This window comes from Glycine soja, chromosome 4, assembly GCF_004193775.1.
Source record: "Glycine soja cultivar W05 chromosome 4, ASM419377v2, whole genome shotgun sequence".
Classification (NCBI taxonomy): Eukaryota; Viridiplantae; Streptophyta; class Magnoliopsida; order Fabales; family Fabaceae; genus Glycine; species Glycine soja.
In genome coordinates this window covers 40,370,694-40,388,209 of record NC_041005.1, presented here as the reverse complement: position 1 = coordinate 40,388,209, position 17,516 = coordinate 40,370,694, and the positions used below count along the sequence as shown (strand labels likewise).

Genomic DNA, 17,516 nt, shown 5'->3' with positions numbered 1-17,516 from the left:
CCCAACCATGTTTTTTCTGTTCCCAAGGCTCAAACTCGAGACCTTGCTTAAGGGACTGAGCCTATAATCACTCAAACCAACAACTTGTTGGTACATGACATTTGTTTTATTATTAATTTATTATCATTCATTTTTTTATGGCTAAAAACCACCAAAAATTGAAGAACACATATGAAAAAATCAATGAAAATGAAGAGTACCAATAACTAACCAACCAAACAAAATCAAACGAATCAAACCCAAATTAGAAGCTCCTCGACAACCAAGGACACGAAGGAGAGGATGGTGAAAACCCACCTCGCACCTCCATGCAAGGGAGGTACAACACTAGATCTGGAGTTCTCATCTTCCTCACCCCAAAAATAGTGAATCGGGTCGCGTTCGACCTCAAGAAGATTTGTTTTGCTCTTGCAGCTCAGGCAATGAAATTGGGCATATAAGCAAGCATTTTGATCCTTTACTCATGGGAAACAAACCCTTCTATTAATTTTGAAGATTGTTGAACAATGAAGGAGAAATCTGGATAGGTTGAAAGTGTGTTTGTGAATAACACCCAAAATGGATTTATTTTTTCAAAAAATATCTTGTTCTTTTTAACGAAAATCCAAGTATGGTTTTGCTTGAAATTGATAGATATACTAAGGCCCTCTATCAATTTTGAAAAAGGATTATCCATATGTGAGCAATTAGATTTGAAAGTTTCCAGGATTTGAAGGTTTCGCAAGAAAACAAAATTTCTCAATTTTCTTAAATTTGTTCATGAAATTATACGAATTTTTGATATGTTATTTCACTTATAATATTGAACAAAAGCCCTCAACCAATTTTGAATTTTATCCCCCTCAATTTCATTTGGATTTGGGATATAGCAATTTCTAATAGCTTTTAACTCTTAAAATATACTTAAGACTTTTCAAACAAGTTACCTAAGTAATTTTTGATGTTTTTTAACCGCAAAAATAAAATAAAATAAAATAATATAAATGAATGTCACATCATTCCTTAACTGTTAAAATGGATGAAAATGTTAAAAACATTGAAAGAAAAAAAAGTTTAGAGATATTGACCAATCATCTTAATGTTTATGGAGTAAAATCATAAATATCAAAAAGTTAATAGATTAAAAACACAATTTATCCTTTTTTTTAATAAGATCCAATTTGTAATGTCCTTTGCATTGATTATTTTTTTACTTAAATATTTCTAATTAAAAGAAGACAAATGTTGTATTGGAAAACATCATTTATCAACTAAATTAACTATTTTTCTTAATTTTGATAAATTAAATATTTAAATTTTTATAAATAAGAATAGAGATAATAATTTTATTTACTTTTATAATAACTAACTCAAATGTTATTTTCAATATAATTTATGATTAATTGACATTGTAATAGCACTTTACATTCTCAGTGCATATATTAGACTTTAAACTCAACGCATAATAAAAATCAGTGGTAAATAATGCTTAAAAATAAGGTAAGATTAGCTCAAAGAGATCAAGTTAAAATACAACATCTATTTTTGAAAAGCATTAGTTTGATTAAGAAAGAATTTTCTAAATTAATTAATTAGAAATATTGTCCATTTGAAATATTTAACTATATATACCATAAATCAGAGACAAAATTTTAATAACTTATTGAATATTGATTAACATTGACTTATATAATATTCTCTTTATGAAATAAGTGTCGTACTTAGTAATTACTTAAAAATTTACGTTGTTTTTTCGTACAGGAAATTTATTTTGTTTTTGAATATAATTTTTTTTATTGATTTTTACTTTTCTCTTCTTCAATCTAAATTAATACTTACTGATTTTTTTTTTAATGATAACATATTACTAGTAACCTATATCTTCTAACGATTATTTTTATAATTCTTTTTCCTAAAAAATTAGGATTTCCTTAATTTTTCTATAACCATCTAAATTCTAAACAGCACATATGTCATAAATAATGGAACAATAATTTTGCCCTTATATAATTCTAATTCAATCGTTCAGATAATATTAAATTTAATATTTAACAAAAATAATTCTTAATAACTTTATTTATTTTCTTACTGAACTTCGGATTAATCAACTACTTTTTCCTTAATGAACCTGTGTGGGTTAAGATTAAAAAAAAAAAAATCTTTGAAATTGATTCTGCAATTTCAAAAGCCAGCGTATAATAGAAGTGAACGTAAGCCTCACACTTTATGATCCTTACCACTTTCAAAACCAAGGACCCATGTTTTCTAACTAATCTATTGGATTATTTTTTATTATTATTATTATTATATTGTTGTGTTTGTGGGTGCATCAGAGCATCAGACACAAACCTCAGCAGCCTACCGACACTGAAAACCAGAGAAAAGAAAAGCACCTTTTTTCCGCCATTATTGACCCTTCTTGAAAACTGGTCATCAATGGTGATGAAGGACTCATCTTGACACCACCCCACTTCCAAAGTTTGCTCCTTTCTGTGCATCTTCTTCTTGTTTTTCATTTTTGTCTTCTGGGTTCCTCTTGTTCTTTTCGTGTGTTCTTAGTTCATGATTCATAGCTTGCCTCCACATTTTGTATCAATAAGTCATGTCAGGTCAAAACCCCCTTCACTTTGCACCTTTTCAAGGTTTTAAATTGCGGTCGCGGTTATCGTGATCTGTGAGAAATTACAGACAAATACGGCTGATGTAGTTACAAATCTTGATGTTGTGGCTGAAATTGTGGTTTTTTAAAACCTTGTGCCTTCTTATTTAAATATCTACTATGATCTCATATTTTTTAATGTCTCATTCAGATTTCTCTCTTTATATATAACTTATTATCTGTGTGATTACGTTGCTGGTCTCTGTCTCTGGTTGACCTTGGTAATGGATTTATTTTATTTAACTAACGTGTTGTTGTGAACATAATAATAAGAATTCTGACTTTGAAAGTGCTTCTGCAATGCTCAAAATCTTGAGAAGCTGTTCTCAATTTTTGTTGTTGCCTTTTGGTATAATAAAGCTGTTTTGGACACTATTGATCATGATAGGGACACACCGTGATAGGACACAAATGTTGCTCTTCACTGTTACCATCAACTAACTAGTGCTAACATATGTTTTGAAATTATCAATATGAGGGATCATAATATTCATTTCATTTCATTTTATTTTTTTGTAAATAGTTATGAGTATTATTATTTTCCATTTCGGGAAAATTAGACTATCATAATATTCCCTTTTTAGTCTTTTTAATTTCTGGTTTCTACTTAACAATTTAACCATGACTAATCATTAGGTAGTGCTAATTTAACAGGTTTTGCAATAATGTAGCTTCAGAAAATCTGTTAGTAAATTTTCTTCTATTCTTTACTGCAGTTGATTTGGATTAGTTGTGTTGGACTTGGATGCTGCTGCTCATACAGTTGATCCACAAATGAGATTCCACCTTGCATTGTTTCTCTTTTTGGCTTCTCTTCAAGCCACTTTAAGTCAAGATATTGAACATGGTTCACTTCTAGTAGATGGAGCTCAGACAAAGGCTGAAACAGGTGATAACTTTATTTGTGCCACTATTGATTGGTGGCCTCATGATAAGTGTGACTACAACCATTGCCCCTGGGGCTATTCTTCTGTTGTAAATTTGGTGAGTGTTATGGAATGCATTTGTATAGAAATTGAAATGAACACTCTTTAGAATTTATGTTTCCCTTCCACTCCCAATCCCCTATTTAGAACCTTGGCAAGCAATCAAGTAATTTTATTCATTGTTCACTTTAATGTGGATTGGATTTTCAGGACTTGTCTCATCCTTTCCTTGCCAAGGCAATCCAAGGTGTGTATATCTGCATTACTTATATATAAAGTTACTCTGATGACATTCTATATAAAGTTACTCTGAGGACTTGTCTCACTCTGATGACAAATGTCATCAGTTACTCTGATGACATTCTGTTGTTTGTGACTGCATAAAGTTATAATGTATTTTATGAATATCTTCTTCTTTGGAATAATTATGTTTAGCATGATGTTATTTGTTTCATGATTGTTGCACGATAGCCCTCAGGCCATTGAGGATAAGACTTGGAGGTTCTTTGCAAGACCAGGTTCTGTATGATGTGGGAAGTTTGAAGTCTCCTTGCCATCCCCTTCAAAAGGTTAAAGGTGGATTGTTTGGATTTTCAAAGGGATGTTTACACATGAAAAGGTGGGATGAGCTGAATCAGTTTTTCAACGAGACAGGGTGAGATATTTTAACATTGAGACTTATTGTTATTTCACCACCTCTCTCATCCCCTCTTCCTTTGAGCCAAAGCAAAAGTATGAAAAATAAAATGAGGTATTTAATTTGGGTACTATAACAAAGTAATAACTTTCATTTGCTCGAGTCACATTTTTAATTCTGATAGCTGCTAAAGGAAGTACCTGTTTCTGTTTAAATGTTTTGTTCGAGAATACATGCTACAGGACATCCCTTCATTGGTGCATGATGGTCAGTACTTGCACTCTGAGTTATTTCCTCAAACTCTATTTGGAATTACTGTTTCAACTTAATTGCGTATTCTAATGATGTGCAGTTTATATACTTCCATTGGTGATATAATATAATAATAGGCTCTGTAGTTGAATCGGTGAGTACTAAAAGGAGATAATTTCAAAGTAGTTGCTTTGCCCTGATAATCACTCACTCTAGATGCTTTATTTATTCTTATTATTGAAGATCATCAGTTATGGTGAATATCTGAGATATTAGGCTATGATTATGCTTGATTCCATTCTTGTAACCTCACTTTGTGTGAATAAATTAAGACAGAATTTGCATGTCAGTTTGCATATGATTTAATATACTATGTATTTATATGTATTTATGTAAGAAAGGGATGAGGGAGGGATGATTAGCTGTGATGTAATTTAACAGGAGTTCGACACTTGCAGGGCCATTGTGACATTTGGCTTGAATGCACTGCATGGGAAGCACCAGATTAGTCATAATGTTTGGGAAGGAGCCTGGGACCCTACAAATGCGTATGATTTTATAGAGTACACTATTTCAAAGGGATACAAGATTGATTCATGGGAACTTGGTAGGACAACAGACATGTTTATTTGTTATGCTCATTTTTGTTTGATTTAACATTATTCTTGCATCCGGTGCTGTAGGTAATGAGTTGAGTGGTAAGGGCATTGGTGCAAGTGTTGGTGTTGCACAATATGGGAAAGACTTGATAAAGCTTAAACAAATTCTAAGCACGTTATACGAGAGCTCCAAGTTCAAGCCTTCACTTGTCGCACCTGGGGGATTTTATGAAAAACATTGGTATGACAGGCTTCTTCAGGTTTCGGGTTCAGGCATAATCAATGTTCTGACTCATCATTTATATAATTTGGGCCCAGGTTTGATTGTCACTTACTTAATTCTTTCTGCTATATAGGCTCTGTTACCAAATATTTGATAATCTAAAATATCTAGACAATCCTTCCTTTGTTTCTATTCTCATTTCTTGTGAGTAGTAGTACACTGGCATGAAATCAGTTGAGGCAATAAGTCATGCTTAATTGTTAGATTATTGCTTCTCTTTCATTAACATGATGATGATGATGTTTATCTTCATATTTGTTTGTTCCCTTTCTATATATTACATTCAAAAAGAAAATGCTGTCATTTCTGAAAAACCATATAATTGCAAGAGAGTTTGCTAAAATAGACTATGAAAGGCCTCTTTTGACAAAAAATGATATTATCTAGAGAGATAATATATGAAGGTTGGATTTGCTAATTTATGTAGAGATACGTCTTAGCCTCCCATCTCCTTGATTGTCTTCAAAGCTACCGAAAGATGTTTACATTAATATGAATGCCAACATGAAATTGTGCCATGTAGAACTACCCCATCATATACTTTAATACTGGATCATTTCTGTTTAATTTGTTTTTCTCATAAGTGCTTACTTTTTCCTTGCATTGAAAGATATGCACTAGCAACTGATATATAATATATTCATTTCAATATTTAACCTTATCAGCTTATCTTGTACCAAGGGTATACTTTGTTCACTTGCTTGAAAAATACTATTGTCTGTCATTCCTGATCAGTGTTTCTAAGTTGATTTCTCTTTCAGGTAGTGATGAGCATCTTGAAAGGAAGATTCTAGATCCTGAGCGCTTGAGCAGGGTGGAATCAATTTTCGGCAATCTTTCAGAAACCATTAAAATATATGGTCCTTGGTCTTCTGCATGGGTAGGAGAAGCTGGAGGGGCATACAACAGTGGTGGCAATCATGTTTCTAACAGATTTCTAAACAGCTTTTGGTGGGTAAAATTGGTTGTCCATTCCTTCTATCATTTTTGTTCTTTTTTAATTTCTAAAGGATGGATTATGATGTTTTTTTGTTATATTTAGCAAAACATGTTGCTAAATATAAAATTGGTTCTTTTTTAAATTGGTTGTGATTTATTGTAAGTTTTGAAATTTAAATGGCTCAGGTACTTAGATCAACTTGGAATAGCATCCTGCTACAGCACTAAAGTCTATTGCAGGCAGACTTTAATTGGAGGGAACTATGGCCTTCTCAATACCACCACCTTTGCTCCCAATCCTGACTACTACAGGTAAGTACTAATTGAAAATTGCAACAAACGAAAAGAGAATACTTTTTTTTTCCTTGAAGGTTACTTGAAGATTTCTGGTGATTATTACATCATGTTTGAACATACCTAATCCTAGGTTCTGGCCTTGTTTCTAAACAGTGCAGTTTTGTGGCATCGATTAATGGGGAAGAAGGTTCTTGCAGTCTCAAGTGATGTTTCTTCACCCTTTTTACGCACTTATGCCCATTGCACAAAAGATAGAGTAAGTTCCCTAATTTAGTTCAACTCGTATAGCAAGATCTAATATTAGAGTCACATTAATGTGGGGTTCATTATAAGATGTTTTATTACCATTCCAACTACTAAAAATCAAACATGATATAGCATCATATGAGGCCTAACATACTGACATTTGATATGTAAATTTGATCATTAGAATCAAGAATGTGACACATTGAGTTATATGCACAAAAGTTTACAACAGATTGAATTTTTGCCCATCAACCCAATAAAATCTTTGATTCCTGGATTTTGATGGTTAATTATATGCAATATTGTTGGTAACGAACGAGTGTGAAAATTTGAGTACACTCTGCCACTCTTAATATGCTACCAATTCTTTTTATTTAAGTGAAATTTGCTAGGACTTGGGCTTTATATCCTGTGACTTAAGATTCTATAAGGAGTCTAAAAGATATGTTCTGATTCTTTCAGTATTTACTTTTACCATCTTTCTAGTTCTTATCAATTTCATTCTACAGGCGGGTGTAACGTTACTTCTGATAAACTTAAGCAATCAGACAGATTTCATACTCACTGTCCGAAACCCGGTGACTGCAAGTGTTGTAGAAAATGAAGTGGCCACAAGCACCCATAAGGAAAGTTCATTTTTTGATAAACTCAAGAAGACATTCTCTTGGGTTGGAACAAAAGGGTCAGAGGTCACATTCAGGGAGGAGTATCACCTAACTCCAAAAGATGGTTACCTCAGAAGCCAAACCATGGTGCTGAATGGTATTCCATTGGAGTTAACAGACGAAGGAGATCTTCCACCGTTGGATCCAGTGCGCAATAACGTGCGATCTCCAATATACATGACTCCTTTGTCCATTGCATTTGTTGTATACCCCAACTTTGATGCTCCAGCTTGTGCTACACACAGAAAACTTTAGTCTAAGGTTTCTATAATAAACCAAGTAACTAGGCACTAGGACTCATGCAATTGCAAGCTCATGGTAATTGTAAGTAGTGAGCTATTGTTGTCTTCACAAGAAAGTTATAACCCTGGCAATAATTTGATATTTAAAAGGCATGCAAGTTGTATCATCTAATTGTTTGATCCAATTTAGTTGAGTTCCATGAGAAGTGTTTTTTTAGCCAACGCCATCGATTGATTTCATTGTAATTGCACAAATTTTCACCAGTATCATCAATGAAAAGATGAGTTAAATATATTGTCTTAAAAATATCATGATATCCTTATAAAATTATTATTACTTTACTCCTTATAAAAGTAATGCGGATTTAGTCCCTCACTGAACTAAAAACAGGTATAGTGAAACACTAAGATCACACCATTTTGTTAAATGTAAGGACTACAGTGACGATTTTTACGCTGTGAAATTTGAATTCTGAAAATTTATCCAGATTTAAATTTTTTGCAGCAGAACAATGGGAATTTGGTCGGAAGGGTCGAACGCCATTTTGTTTTCCCTTGACCATCTTGGAAAACTACAAAATACTAAAAAAATAGGATGGGTATAATAGATTTGCATCGTGCGACTCACCGGAAAAGAATAGTGCACCAGATTTATCCAATCACAGATTTTGTTGTCTCCCAATCACAGTGGGAGTTTGTTTGTCCGACTCACCGGGAACCCATCACGTTTATTGCTTCGGCGGCGTGGGTGGTGTTGGAGAGAGAGGGGTGATTGGAGACTGAAGGAAAAAACTTTAACGAGAGAGAAAAAAACAATAATACCAATGTTTTTTTTTTCGATTTTTTCCCCTCAAAATGTACATTTTTTTCCCCCAAATATACACTACTTTAAAACTTAAATCCTGAAATGCACATGTTTTGTTTTGTGTTGATGGTTGAGAAGTCACGATCGGGAAATCCCACTTCTCTAGGGGAGCTTTATATTTTTTTGTTATTTTTTTTTTAAATTTTAATTTTTTTAGTAAATATTATAATACAAGTAAATTAAGAAGCCGGGAATTCACTATCCGACTTTCCTATTTTATTTATTTAAAATATTATATTTTATGAAAAATATTTTTTATTGATTTAATTTTTTTAAAAAAATATTTTTTATTTTTTTAAAATAATATTTATTTTTTGAGAAAATGATGTTATTAAATATTTTTTTACTTATATTATTTAATTTTTAAAATTTGATAATATTTTTTGTTTAATAATAATTAATTTATACAATACTTTCGAACTTTAGATTTTTAAAATATTTTTTTATAAAGAATACAATGAATATATAATTATCACATGTTAGTTATATTATATAAAAAAATAAAGTACTCAAATAACGAAAAATACTATCAATAACAATTGAAAATAATAAAATAAAAATAATAGAATATATTAACAATAACAATTCAAACATGAAAATGACTAAAATTTCTATGAGTGTTGTACAATAGGCATGCCTTCTTCCAATAGGTGGATTATTAGTTTGTTAAAAATAACTAAAATTTCTATGGGACAAAAACGCTTCTGGTAGTTGGATTCTGTTAATACTTTTAACATGTCTTCATTGGTTTTCAACTCTATTATTAGATATTTGATTAATTTTTTTGAATATTTTGTATAACTTGATTGTCGAAAAAATAATTGTCTAATCAGTTGTGATTCATATAGTCCATAAGGGGGAATCCCTATAGGCGCAACTTGCCTGATAACATTCTTGAGTTTTTCGATGCTCCCGAAGGAATTTCAAATCTTATTGGGTTTGTTCTAGTGAAGGAATAACCCAAAAAATCGTCTTGTCGTGGTATCGTTCACTTGTTGTTGTAATACAACATTGCATCATGAGTAGGAGTGATGGTGGATCGAAGTAGGTTGAGTATACCATTGGTATTACTAATTATAGGACCAACACATGAGCAGGGTGTTCTGTTGATGCTACATAATAATTTTATAGGACCAACACATGGGTATTACTCATTGCACATCAACATTGTGCAAACATCATTTTCAATTGTAGAGAATGAAAAAAAGATTGTTGACCTGTTGGAGTACAAGTGTGAAGTGAAGTCCCACATCGGATAAAAGTGGAAAGGTTGAGCACCATATAAGTGAGGAGAAGACCCATAAACTTGAGTATTAAGGTTTTGGGTTAGAGTGTGGTGTCAGGTTTCCTTATGTGGTGGCTTGTGGTCCACAGGTGTAAATCTATCCGGTGTTTACTCCCCTCGACTCTCCCCAACATAGGTTACCATCTTCACAACCGTTGTGTCCAACTACAACTACCGTCTCCAGAATAATAATTACCATGTACATGGTACGCATACACAAAGAAGATGCACATGCGACATCTTGGGGATATTTGTGCCCAAGTGCAGCTGAATGACTTGATTAGTTATCCAAAAAATATTGGGTACAATGCTTCAGGGGAAACATTGGGAACATATGACTACAATTTGTCTGAGTTGCTCAATTCCATGTTCAAAAGCACAAGATATCTGTCAGTGTCATTGTTGATTGAGGAGACGTACTTCAAGACTGCAAAACGTTTTGCTATTAGAGGTCAACAAACCCAGGCAATGATCAACTCCTACTCACAGTGTTTCGAAGTTGTCTCCGAGGCAATGAATAGCGGTCAACAAGAATCAAATATGCACATTGTTAATGAATTTGACAGACACAATCACAAATTTATTGTAATAGAGACCTAAGCCCTACTTCAAACACCCAGGCCACCTAGAAGATTTAGGGTATGTTACAATCCCAAAAGTGTGATTGTGGTGAATACCAAGGTAAACACTTACCGTGTTCTCACGTCATGGCTGCCTGTAAATCTGTCCATGTTGATCCCATGAACTATGTGGTGCTGCTATTCACTTTACATAATATTTTGCACATCTACAACAACTCATTTGGTTTACTGCCACATAAATTAATATGACAAGAATACGAAGGAGATCATTAGGTCTTGATACAAGGAGAAGGAGGAGTGCAACTGGTCGTCTAGTTTCAACTTGTATTCTTACTGAGATGGACGAAGAAGAAAATGAATAGAAACTAGAGAAAAATGTGGAATGAATCGACAACAAGGTCATAACAGAAAAAATTATCCCAGCATACCTTCATCTTCAGCTTTCCCTTAAACAAATGTTATTTTATGTATTTTATTTATGATGTAATGTATTCTTCTATAAGTAAATTGTTAAACAAAAAATATTATCATTTTTTAAAAAAAATTAAATGACATAAACAAAAATTTATATTTAATAAAATAACAATATTAAAAGTGAATAATTTTTCTAAAAAAAATTATAACGTTTACTAAAAAAAATTAAAATTAAAAAAAAAGTTAAAAAAAACCACCCCTAGAGAAGTCGGATTCTCTAATTCCAACTTCTCATGGTCAACACAAAACAACTGCATTTCAGGATTTCAATTTTAAAGTGGTGTATGTTGGACAAAAAGAGTAGAGAGAGAAGGTGTATTTTGAGAAAGAAACCATTTTTTTTAATCTTATTTGGTGTAGACAATTCCACCACAATTTATATTTATCTTAACCATTTATTTTAATCCCAACAAATCTATCGACTAAAAAATTCTTTTGTACGGTGCCTAAAATGTTTCACTTTTGCACCTGTTTAGTGTGGCAAATTTCCCCATCTGGGGTAGTTTTATAAACTATTTCCCCAGATGGGGTCCTTTTGAAAGATTTTGCAAGATGGGGCTGTTCTTTACGTGAATAGCATGCATGCATGACCAACTCGCCAGAACCAGTGGCGAGTTTGGTCTGCAACTCCCACGTGGCAACTTGAAATCGCCACCACCACCAGCGATTCTTGTTTTCTGAAGGAATCGCTCCTTGCAACAGCGATATGGCCATGCATAGGGAACTGCCAGTTTGACTGGCGAGTTCCTAAGGCTGACAGCTAGGTAGTAGGCGCGCAGGCAGGAGGCAGGAGGGCAGGGTGCAGCAGTGGTGCAGGACGGAGGTGCAGCAGCGTACCAGAATCGCCAGTACGATTGGCGAATTCATTTGCAAAGGAACCGCCAGCCTGGCTGGCGGTTTGCATTGTTTAAAAAATTTTCCCCCTTCCCTTATAAAAAGAAGAAGCTCCCGAGTGCACAGGCAAGCCTTCTTGCACTTCGTTATTCTTCCAAGTTCTCCCATTCCTGCGTTTTGTTTTTGTAAGTATTATTGAATAATAAATATTTATTGTGTTATATAAATATATATGTTAACTTAATTTTAATTGATATGTTTGTTTATTTTTGTAGGACAGTAACTCTCTCTTCTCCTAAGTGGTTTCTCTTGTGTTGCTATTAGTTGATTTCTCATATTGGTAAGTTTTTCTTAACTTGACAACTTAAGTTGATGTTAGCTGGAACTTTTAAATTTTAAGTAGTATATGTTACAAATTTGAGTTGTTATATTATTATTTTGTATGTTAGTTGTAGGTTAGTTGATTTTAAATTTATATGTTATTATTTGTGATAAAATGATTTGTACGTTAATTTTAGTTGTTATATTATTATTAATTGGTTTAGATTTATTAGATTTGTATGATATTATTTGTATTTTATATATGGTATTTGTAGTTTTAGTTAGACAGTGAATATTATTTAATTGATTTATTTATAGTTTTTATTGAAATATATGATATGTTATTAATTTTATACATGTACGTTGTTTAAATTTTTGATTCCATGGTAATTTTTTGATTTAATGACATTTTTTTGTGTATAATATATGTTATTTAATTTAAATTTTAATAATTGGAAAAAAAGTATGGTCATTTATTTAAATTTATGTAGCTATTTTAATATTTAATTTTTTTATTTGTAGAGTATTTTAATTAGTAAATTAAGTTTTGTTGTGTTAAATTTATGTACATTTTTTTTATAATTTTGTTATGTAAGTATTTTAATTTGCTCATTTATTTAAATTTATGTTGGTTTGTTTATTTTTAATTTTCTTATTTGTAGAGTATTTTAGGTTGTATTTTAATTTTTTTTTGTGTTAAATTTATGTACGTGTTTAAATTTTAAATTTTAAATTTTGTTATTTATTTTAATTTGATCATTTATTTAAATATGTGTAGGTATTTAATTTTTAATTTTATTATTTGTAGAGTATTTTAGGTCGTATTTTAAGTTTTTTTTTGTTAAATTTATGTACGTGTTTAAATTTTTTATTTTGTTATGTATTTTTAAATTGGTCATTTATTTAAATTTTTGTAGCTATATAATTTTTAATTTTGTTATTTGTATAATATTTTAGGTAGTATTTTAAGTTTTGTTGTATTAAATTGATGTACGTATTTAAATATTTAATTTTGTTATGTATTTTTAATTTGGTCATTTATTTAAATTTTTGTAGTTATTTAATTTTTAATTTTGTTATTTTTAATTTTTAGGGTTAGTGGATGGGGTTTAGGGTTAGTGGATAAGGGTTGGGGTTAGAGGTTAATTTTTAGGGTTAGTGGATAAGGTTTAGGGTTAGAGGTTTATTTTGAGGGTTAGTGGATAATTTTTAGGGTTAGATGATGAGGGTTAGGGTTAGTGGTTTATTTGTAGGGTTAGTGGATAAGGTTTGGGGTTAGTGGTTAATTTTTAGGGTTAGTGGTTTATTTTTAGGGTTTAGTGGATGGGGTTTAGGGTTAGTGGATAAGGGTTGTTGGGGTTAGAGGTTTATTTTTAGGGTTAGTGGATAAGGTTTAGGGTTAGAGGTTTATTTTGAGGGTTAGTGGATAATTTTTAGGGTTAGACGATGAGGGTTAGGGTTAGTGGATGGGGTTTAGTTTTAGTGGTTTATTTGTAGGGTTAGTGGTTAATTTTTAGGGTTAGTGGATAAGGTTTAGGGTTAGAGGTTTATTTTGAGGTTTAGTGGATAATTTTTAGGGTTAGATGATGAGGGTTAGGGTTAGTGGATGGGGTTTAGGGTTAGTGGTTTATTTGTTATGTACGTGTTTAAATTTTTAATTTTGTTATGTATTTTAATTTGGTAATTTATTTAAATTTGTGTAGGTATGTAATTTTTAATTTTGTTATTTGTATAGTATTTTAGGTAGTATTTTAAGTTTTTTTGTGTTAAATTTTTGTACTTGTAACAAATTTATGTATTTTAAGTTGGTCATTTATTTTAATTTGTGTAGCTATTAAGTTTGTAATTTTGTTATTTGTAGAGTATTTTAGAACATTTATTTAAATTTGTGTAGTTATTAAATTTGTAATTTTGTTATTTTGAATATTTTTATTTGTTCAAATTGATGTATTTTGTTATTTATTTAGATTTTAATGATGTGGTATGTATATTTAATTGATTTTTTGTAAATGTAGTTAATTTTTTTAATGTACAATTTTTGTTGTGAATTTTTTGTATTACATTTTACTTTACAGTATCAATGGCATCTTCGTCCTCATCTTCATCTGGTATACACATTAAGTCTGGTCCAATAGATGGAGACGTTTTATGGTTGCAACCTAAACATGTTTCCGAGCATGTTTGGAATGGAGAAGCAGACAGGAAGTTACATATCAGACGAGCTGTACCCATCTATCAAGGGCAAGAAGCAATACCAGAGGAAATTATTCCTCTGCTTCGCCAATCGGGATTTTATTGGATTATGAAAATGGGGTACCTAAAAATTAATTCTTCATTAATTACAACCTTGATTGAAAGATGGAGGCCCGAGACACACACGTTTCATTTGAGATGCGGAGAGGCTACAATTACTCTTCAAGATGTGTCAGTCTTGTTAGGTCTTCATACTGAGGGGACACCATTAATTGGTCAGACTAATCTTGATTGGGCTGAATTGTGTGAAGAATTATTGGGAGTCAGACCACAGGAAGGTGAACTTCAAGGCAGTGTGGTCAAATTAAGTTGGCTGGCTCACCATTTTTCTGAAATAAATATCCATGACGGTAACGTACAACAATTACAAAGATTTACCCGTGCATGGATCCTTAGATTCATAGGTGGAGTTCTATTTGTTGATAAAAGCAGCAGTAAAGTTTCCCTAAGGTACCTCCAATTTTTACGGGACTTTGAACAGTGCAGCACATATGCATGGGGACCTGCCGTGCTTGCTTATTTATACAGAGAGATGTGCAGCGCCACCGATTACAAAATAAAATCAATCGGAGGTATGTGCATCTTAATCCAAATGTGGGCATGGGAACGCTGCACGACTTTGGCTCCAAAGAGAACTCCTCCTATAATGGAAAACAAACCACTCGGACACAGGTTAGTTTTTTTTTTAAAAAAATCATTTGAAAATAATAAATAATGTAATGCGTCGACACTAATTATTTCATATTTTTTTTGTAGGTGGCTGCGACGTGGAAACCAACATATTGGCAATGATGATCTAATAGTTTTCCGTCGCAAATTAGATATGATGAAACGACATGAGGTAACAAGATCATTATGTATTTGTTAAATAATAAATAAAATGTCATGGTTTAAGATAAATTAACAATTGTGTTATTGTATGCAGTTTGTGTGGGAGCCTTACCCAGCAACTGTTATGTCGATGTTGCCTCCCATTTGTTTGGTTGGCAGTGTGGCGTGGTGCGCAGTGGTGCCACTCATTTGTTTCCATGTTGTAGAGTGGCACCAACCGGATAGGGTGTTGCGACAATTTGGAATGCAACAACCTATTCCAGAGTCTCCTTCGCAACCACAGAATATCCATGGGCTAACGCTGAAAGGCAAACAAGATGAAAATTGGTTCCAGCTGTTGGGCCCCTTTATCAGTCAGTGGAATAATCGAGCTGAGTTTAGGGTCGACATTTATCCTCGACAAGAGGGCCTATTGAGTTTTAACTCGGATTACATGGTCTGGTATAGGCGAAAAACAAAAATGTTTGTCGACCCAAACAATGCAAACACGGCTACATTGGTATTTATTTCTTTTTAATTATTTAACTTGAATTTATTTTTTAAATCATCGACATTAATTTGCTTACCCTAATAATTGCAGGGTGAAGTTACCGAGACATTGCAGTATATGGTGTCACCACAAGGGCGAAACACATGGACAGTTGATGATCTCGTGCCATATGTGGAAAAGTTAGCGATTATATCCCAAGAGCAAGAGAGGATCACTGAGCCTGTGGCACATGGTCCGGCATCAGAGCGTCGATTTCCCCCACAACAGTTTCACATGCTTCAGTCAAGTGTTGAAACTCGAGGATTTGACAGACGAAGGGAGATTGTTCACGGGGAAGATTTATCGCAGCAAATGGACCAGCGTGGCCATGGAATGTATTACACGCCACCAACATTTGCTCAGTATCCTTCGCAGATGTATCAGTATCCTTTCGAGGATCATGACACTGATATGTCTGCAAGCGAACATTCGTTTGGTGGTGTTACGGAAACACATCCTCATTTTTCATGGCCGACCATGACCCCTTCGCAGCAACATCATGTCCCAATGGCAACACCTAATGCCCCATTAGGTCCGCAATGGGATGTACCCGGAGCAATACCTGATATGGGTGACATATTAGGTGTTGATTTGCGTCACGAGTTTTCTGCAGAGGCTGAGCAAGAAGGGCGGAGACAGCGCGCAAGAAGAAATCCGGATCGTCAAGCCCGTAGGTGGGATCGACCTTGTAGCACATCCTCGCGCCATCACGGACACCATAATGAGTGATTTTGATGTCTCTATTTGAAATTTGTGTTGTATCTTTGTAATTTGAATTTCAGACTTAATTTATGGTATCTGATTCTACTTGTTATGGAATTTGTTATGGAATTGCTTTTTCAATCACCATTTGTTATTGAATCACCATCGCGGACACCATAATGACTATTTTTATGTCACGCATCAAACTAGAATAATAAATAAAGTCATACAGCAAAATTAACCAATGTCAAATACAGAGTTAGGGTTAGTGTATATTAGTTAGTTTTAGGACTTATGGTTTATGAGCTAGTTTTATGACTTAGGGTTTATTAGTTACGTTAGGATTTATGGGTTAGGGTTATGAGCTATGGTTAGTGGTTATTAGTGAGGTTAAGGGTTATGAGCCAGTTTTAGGACTTAGGGTTTATTAGTTAGGGTTAGGGTTTACGGTTAGGATTTATTAGTGAGGTTATGAGTTAGTGGTTTATGACTTAGGTTTATGGGTTAGGGTTATGATTTATTAGTGAGGTTAAGGGTCATGAGTTAGTTGTAGGACTTATGGTTTATGGGTTATGGGTTAGGGTTAGGACTTAGGTTTTATGTGTTAGGTTTAGGGTTTATTACTTAGGTTTATGAGTTACGGTTAGGTTTATGAGTTGTGGTTAGGGTTTATTACTTAGGGTTATAGTTTATGAGTTAATTTTAGGACGTAGGGTTTATGAGTTGTGGTTAGTGGTTTATTTTTAGGGTGAGTGAGTTATTTTTAGGGTTAGTGTTATATTTTTAGGGTTAATTAGTTATTTTTAGGGTTAGTGGTTTACTTTTAGGGTTAGTTGATGGGGTTTAGGGTTACTGAGTTAGTTTTAGGGTTAGTGGATGGGGTTTGGTCATTTTAGCTCTCTCATCTTTTATTGATTTGAAGCTACTAATTTTAGGTTTAGGGGTTAGAGGTTAGGGTTTATGGGTAGTGGTTGAGGTTAAGGGTTAGAGATTAGGGTTTAGGGGGAGGGGGTTAGGGTTTATGGGTAGTGGTTTACTTTTAGGGTTAGTGGATGGGGTTTAGGGTTAGTGAGTAATTTTTAGGGTTAGTGGATGGGGTTTAGGGTTAGTGGTTTAT

The 17,516-nt window shown here is 33.0% G+C and overlaps 2 protein-coding genes across 4 annotated transcripts; both read left to right on the top strand.

Moving 5' to 3' along the window:
* Positions 1-2,210: 2,210 nt before the first annotated feature.
* LOC114409685 (heparanase-like protein 1) lies at positions 2,211-8,017 on the top strand. Of its 3 annotated transcripts, none has more exons than XM_028373224.1 (10): positions 2,211-2,457; positions 3,355-3,622; positions 3,775-3,811; positions 4,036-4,219; positions 4,912-5,060; positions 5,137-5,370; positions 6,097-6,286; positions 6,461-6,586; positions 6,725-6,827; positions 7,327-8,017. In XM_028373224.1, exons 2-10 carry the CDS (start codon positions 3,413-3,415, stop codon positions 7,735-7,737), a joined length of 1,644 nt encoding a protein of 547 aa, XP_028229025.1. In that variant the 5' UTR covers positions 2,211-2,457; positions 3,355-3,412; the 3' UTR covers positions 7,738-8,017. The 3 variants fall into 3 exon arrangements, with proteins under 3 accessions (XP_028229025.1, XP_028229027.1, XP_028229026.1); XM_028373226.1 differs by having other exon boundaries at positions 6,730-6,827; positions 7,327-7,949; XM_028373225.1 differs by lacking the exon at positions 2,211-2,457 and adding an exon at positions 2,458-2,588.
* A 6,501-nt stretch (positions 8,018-14,518) lies between these two features.
* Positions 14,519-16,445, top strand: LOC114408179. The gene is made up of 4 exons (XM_028371267.1): positions 14,519-15,009; positions 15,094-15,178; positions 15,263-15,667; positions 15,749-16,445. The coding sequence occupies exons 1-4, from the start codon at positions 14,870-14,872 to the stop codon at positions 16,424-16,426; spliced, it is 1,308 nt and encodes a 435-aa protein (XP_028227068.1). The 5' UTR covers positions 14,519-14,869; the 3' UTR covers positions 16,427-16,445.
* Positions 16,446-17,516: the final 1,071 nt, after the last annotated feature.

What these genes read in the sequence shown, in the direction of transcription:
- LOC114408179 (XM_028371267.1), top strand. Translation starts at nt 14,870, where the DNA reads ATGTGCAGCGCCACCGATTACAAAATAAAATCAATCGGAGGTATGTGC. An exon ending in AACAAACCACTCGGACACAG is followed by an intron (nt 15,010 to 15,093) that starts GTTAGTTTTTTT and finishes TTTTTTTTGTAG; the next exon opens with GTGGCTGCGACGTGGAAACC. An exon ending in ATGCAAACACGGCTACATTG is followed by an intron (nt 15,668 to 15,748) that starts GTATTTATTTCT and finishes TAATAATTGCAG; the next exon opens with GGTGAAGTTACCGAGACATT.
- LOC114409685 (XM_028373224.1), top strand. Translation starts at nt 3,413, where the DNA reads ATGAGATTCCACCTTGCATTGTTTCTCTTTTTGGCTTCTCTTCAAGCC. An exon ending in GATTGATTCATGGGAACTTG is followed by an intron (nt 5,061 to 5,136) that starts GTAGGACAACAG and finishes CCGGTGCTGTAG; the next exon opens with GTAATGAGTTGAGTGGTAAG. An exon ending in CCCATTGCACAAAAGATAGA is followed by an intron (nt 6,828 to 7,326) that starts GTAAGTTCCCTA and finishes TTCATTCTACAG; the next exon opens with GCGGGTGTAACGTTACTTCT.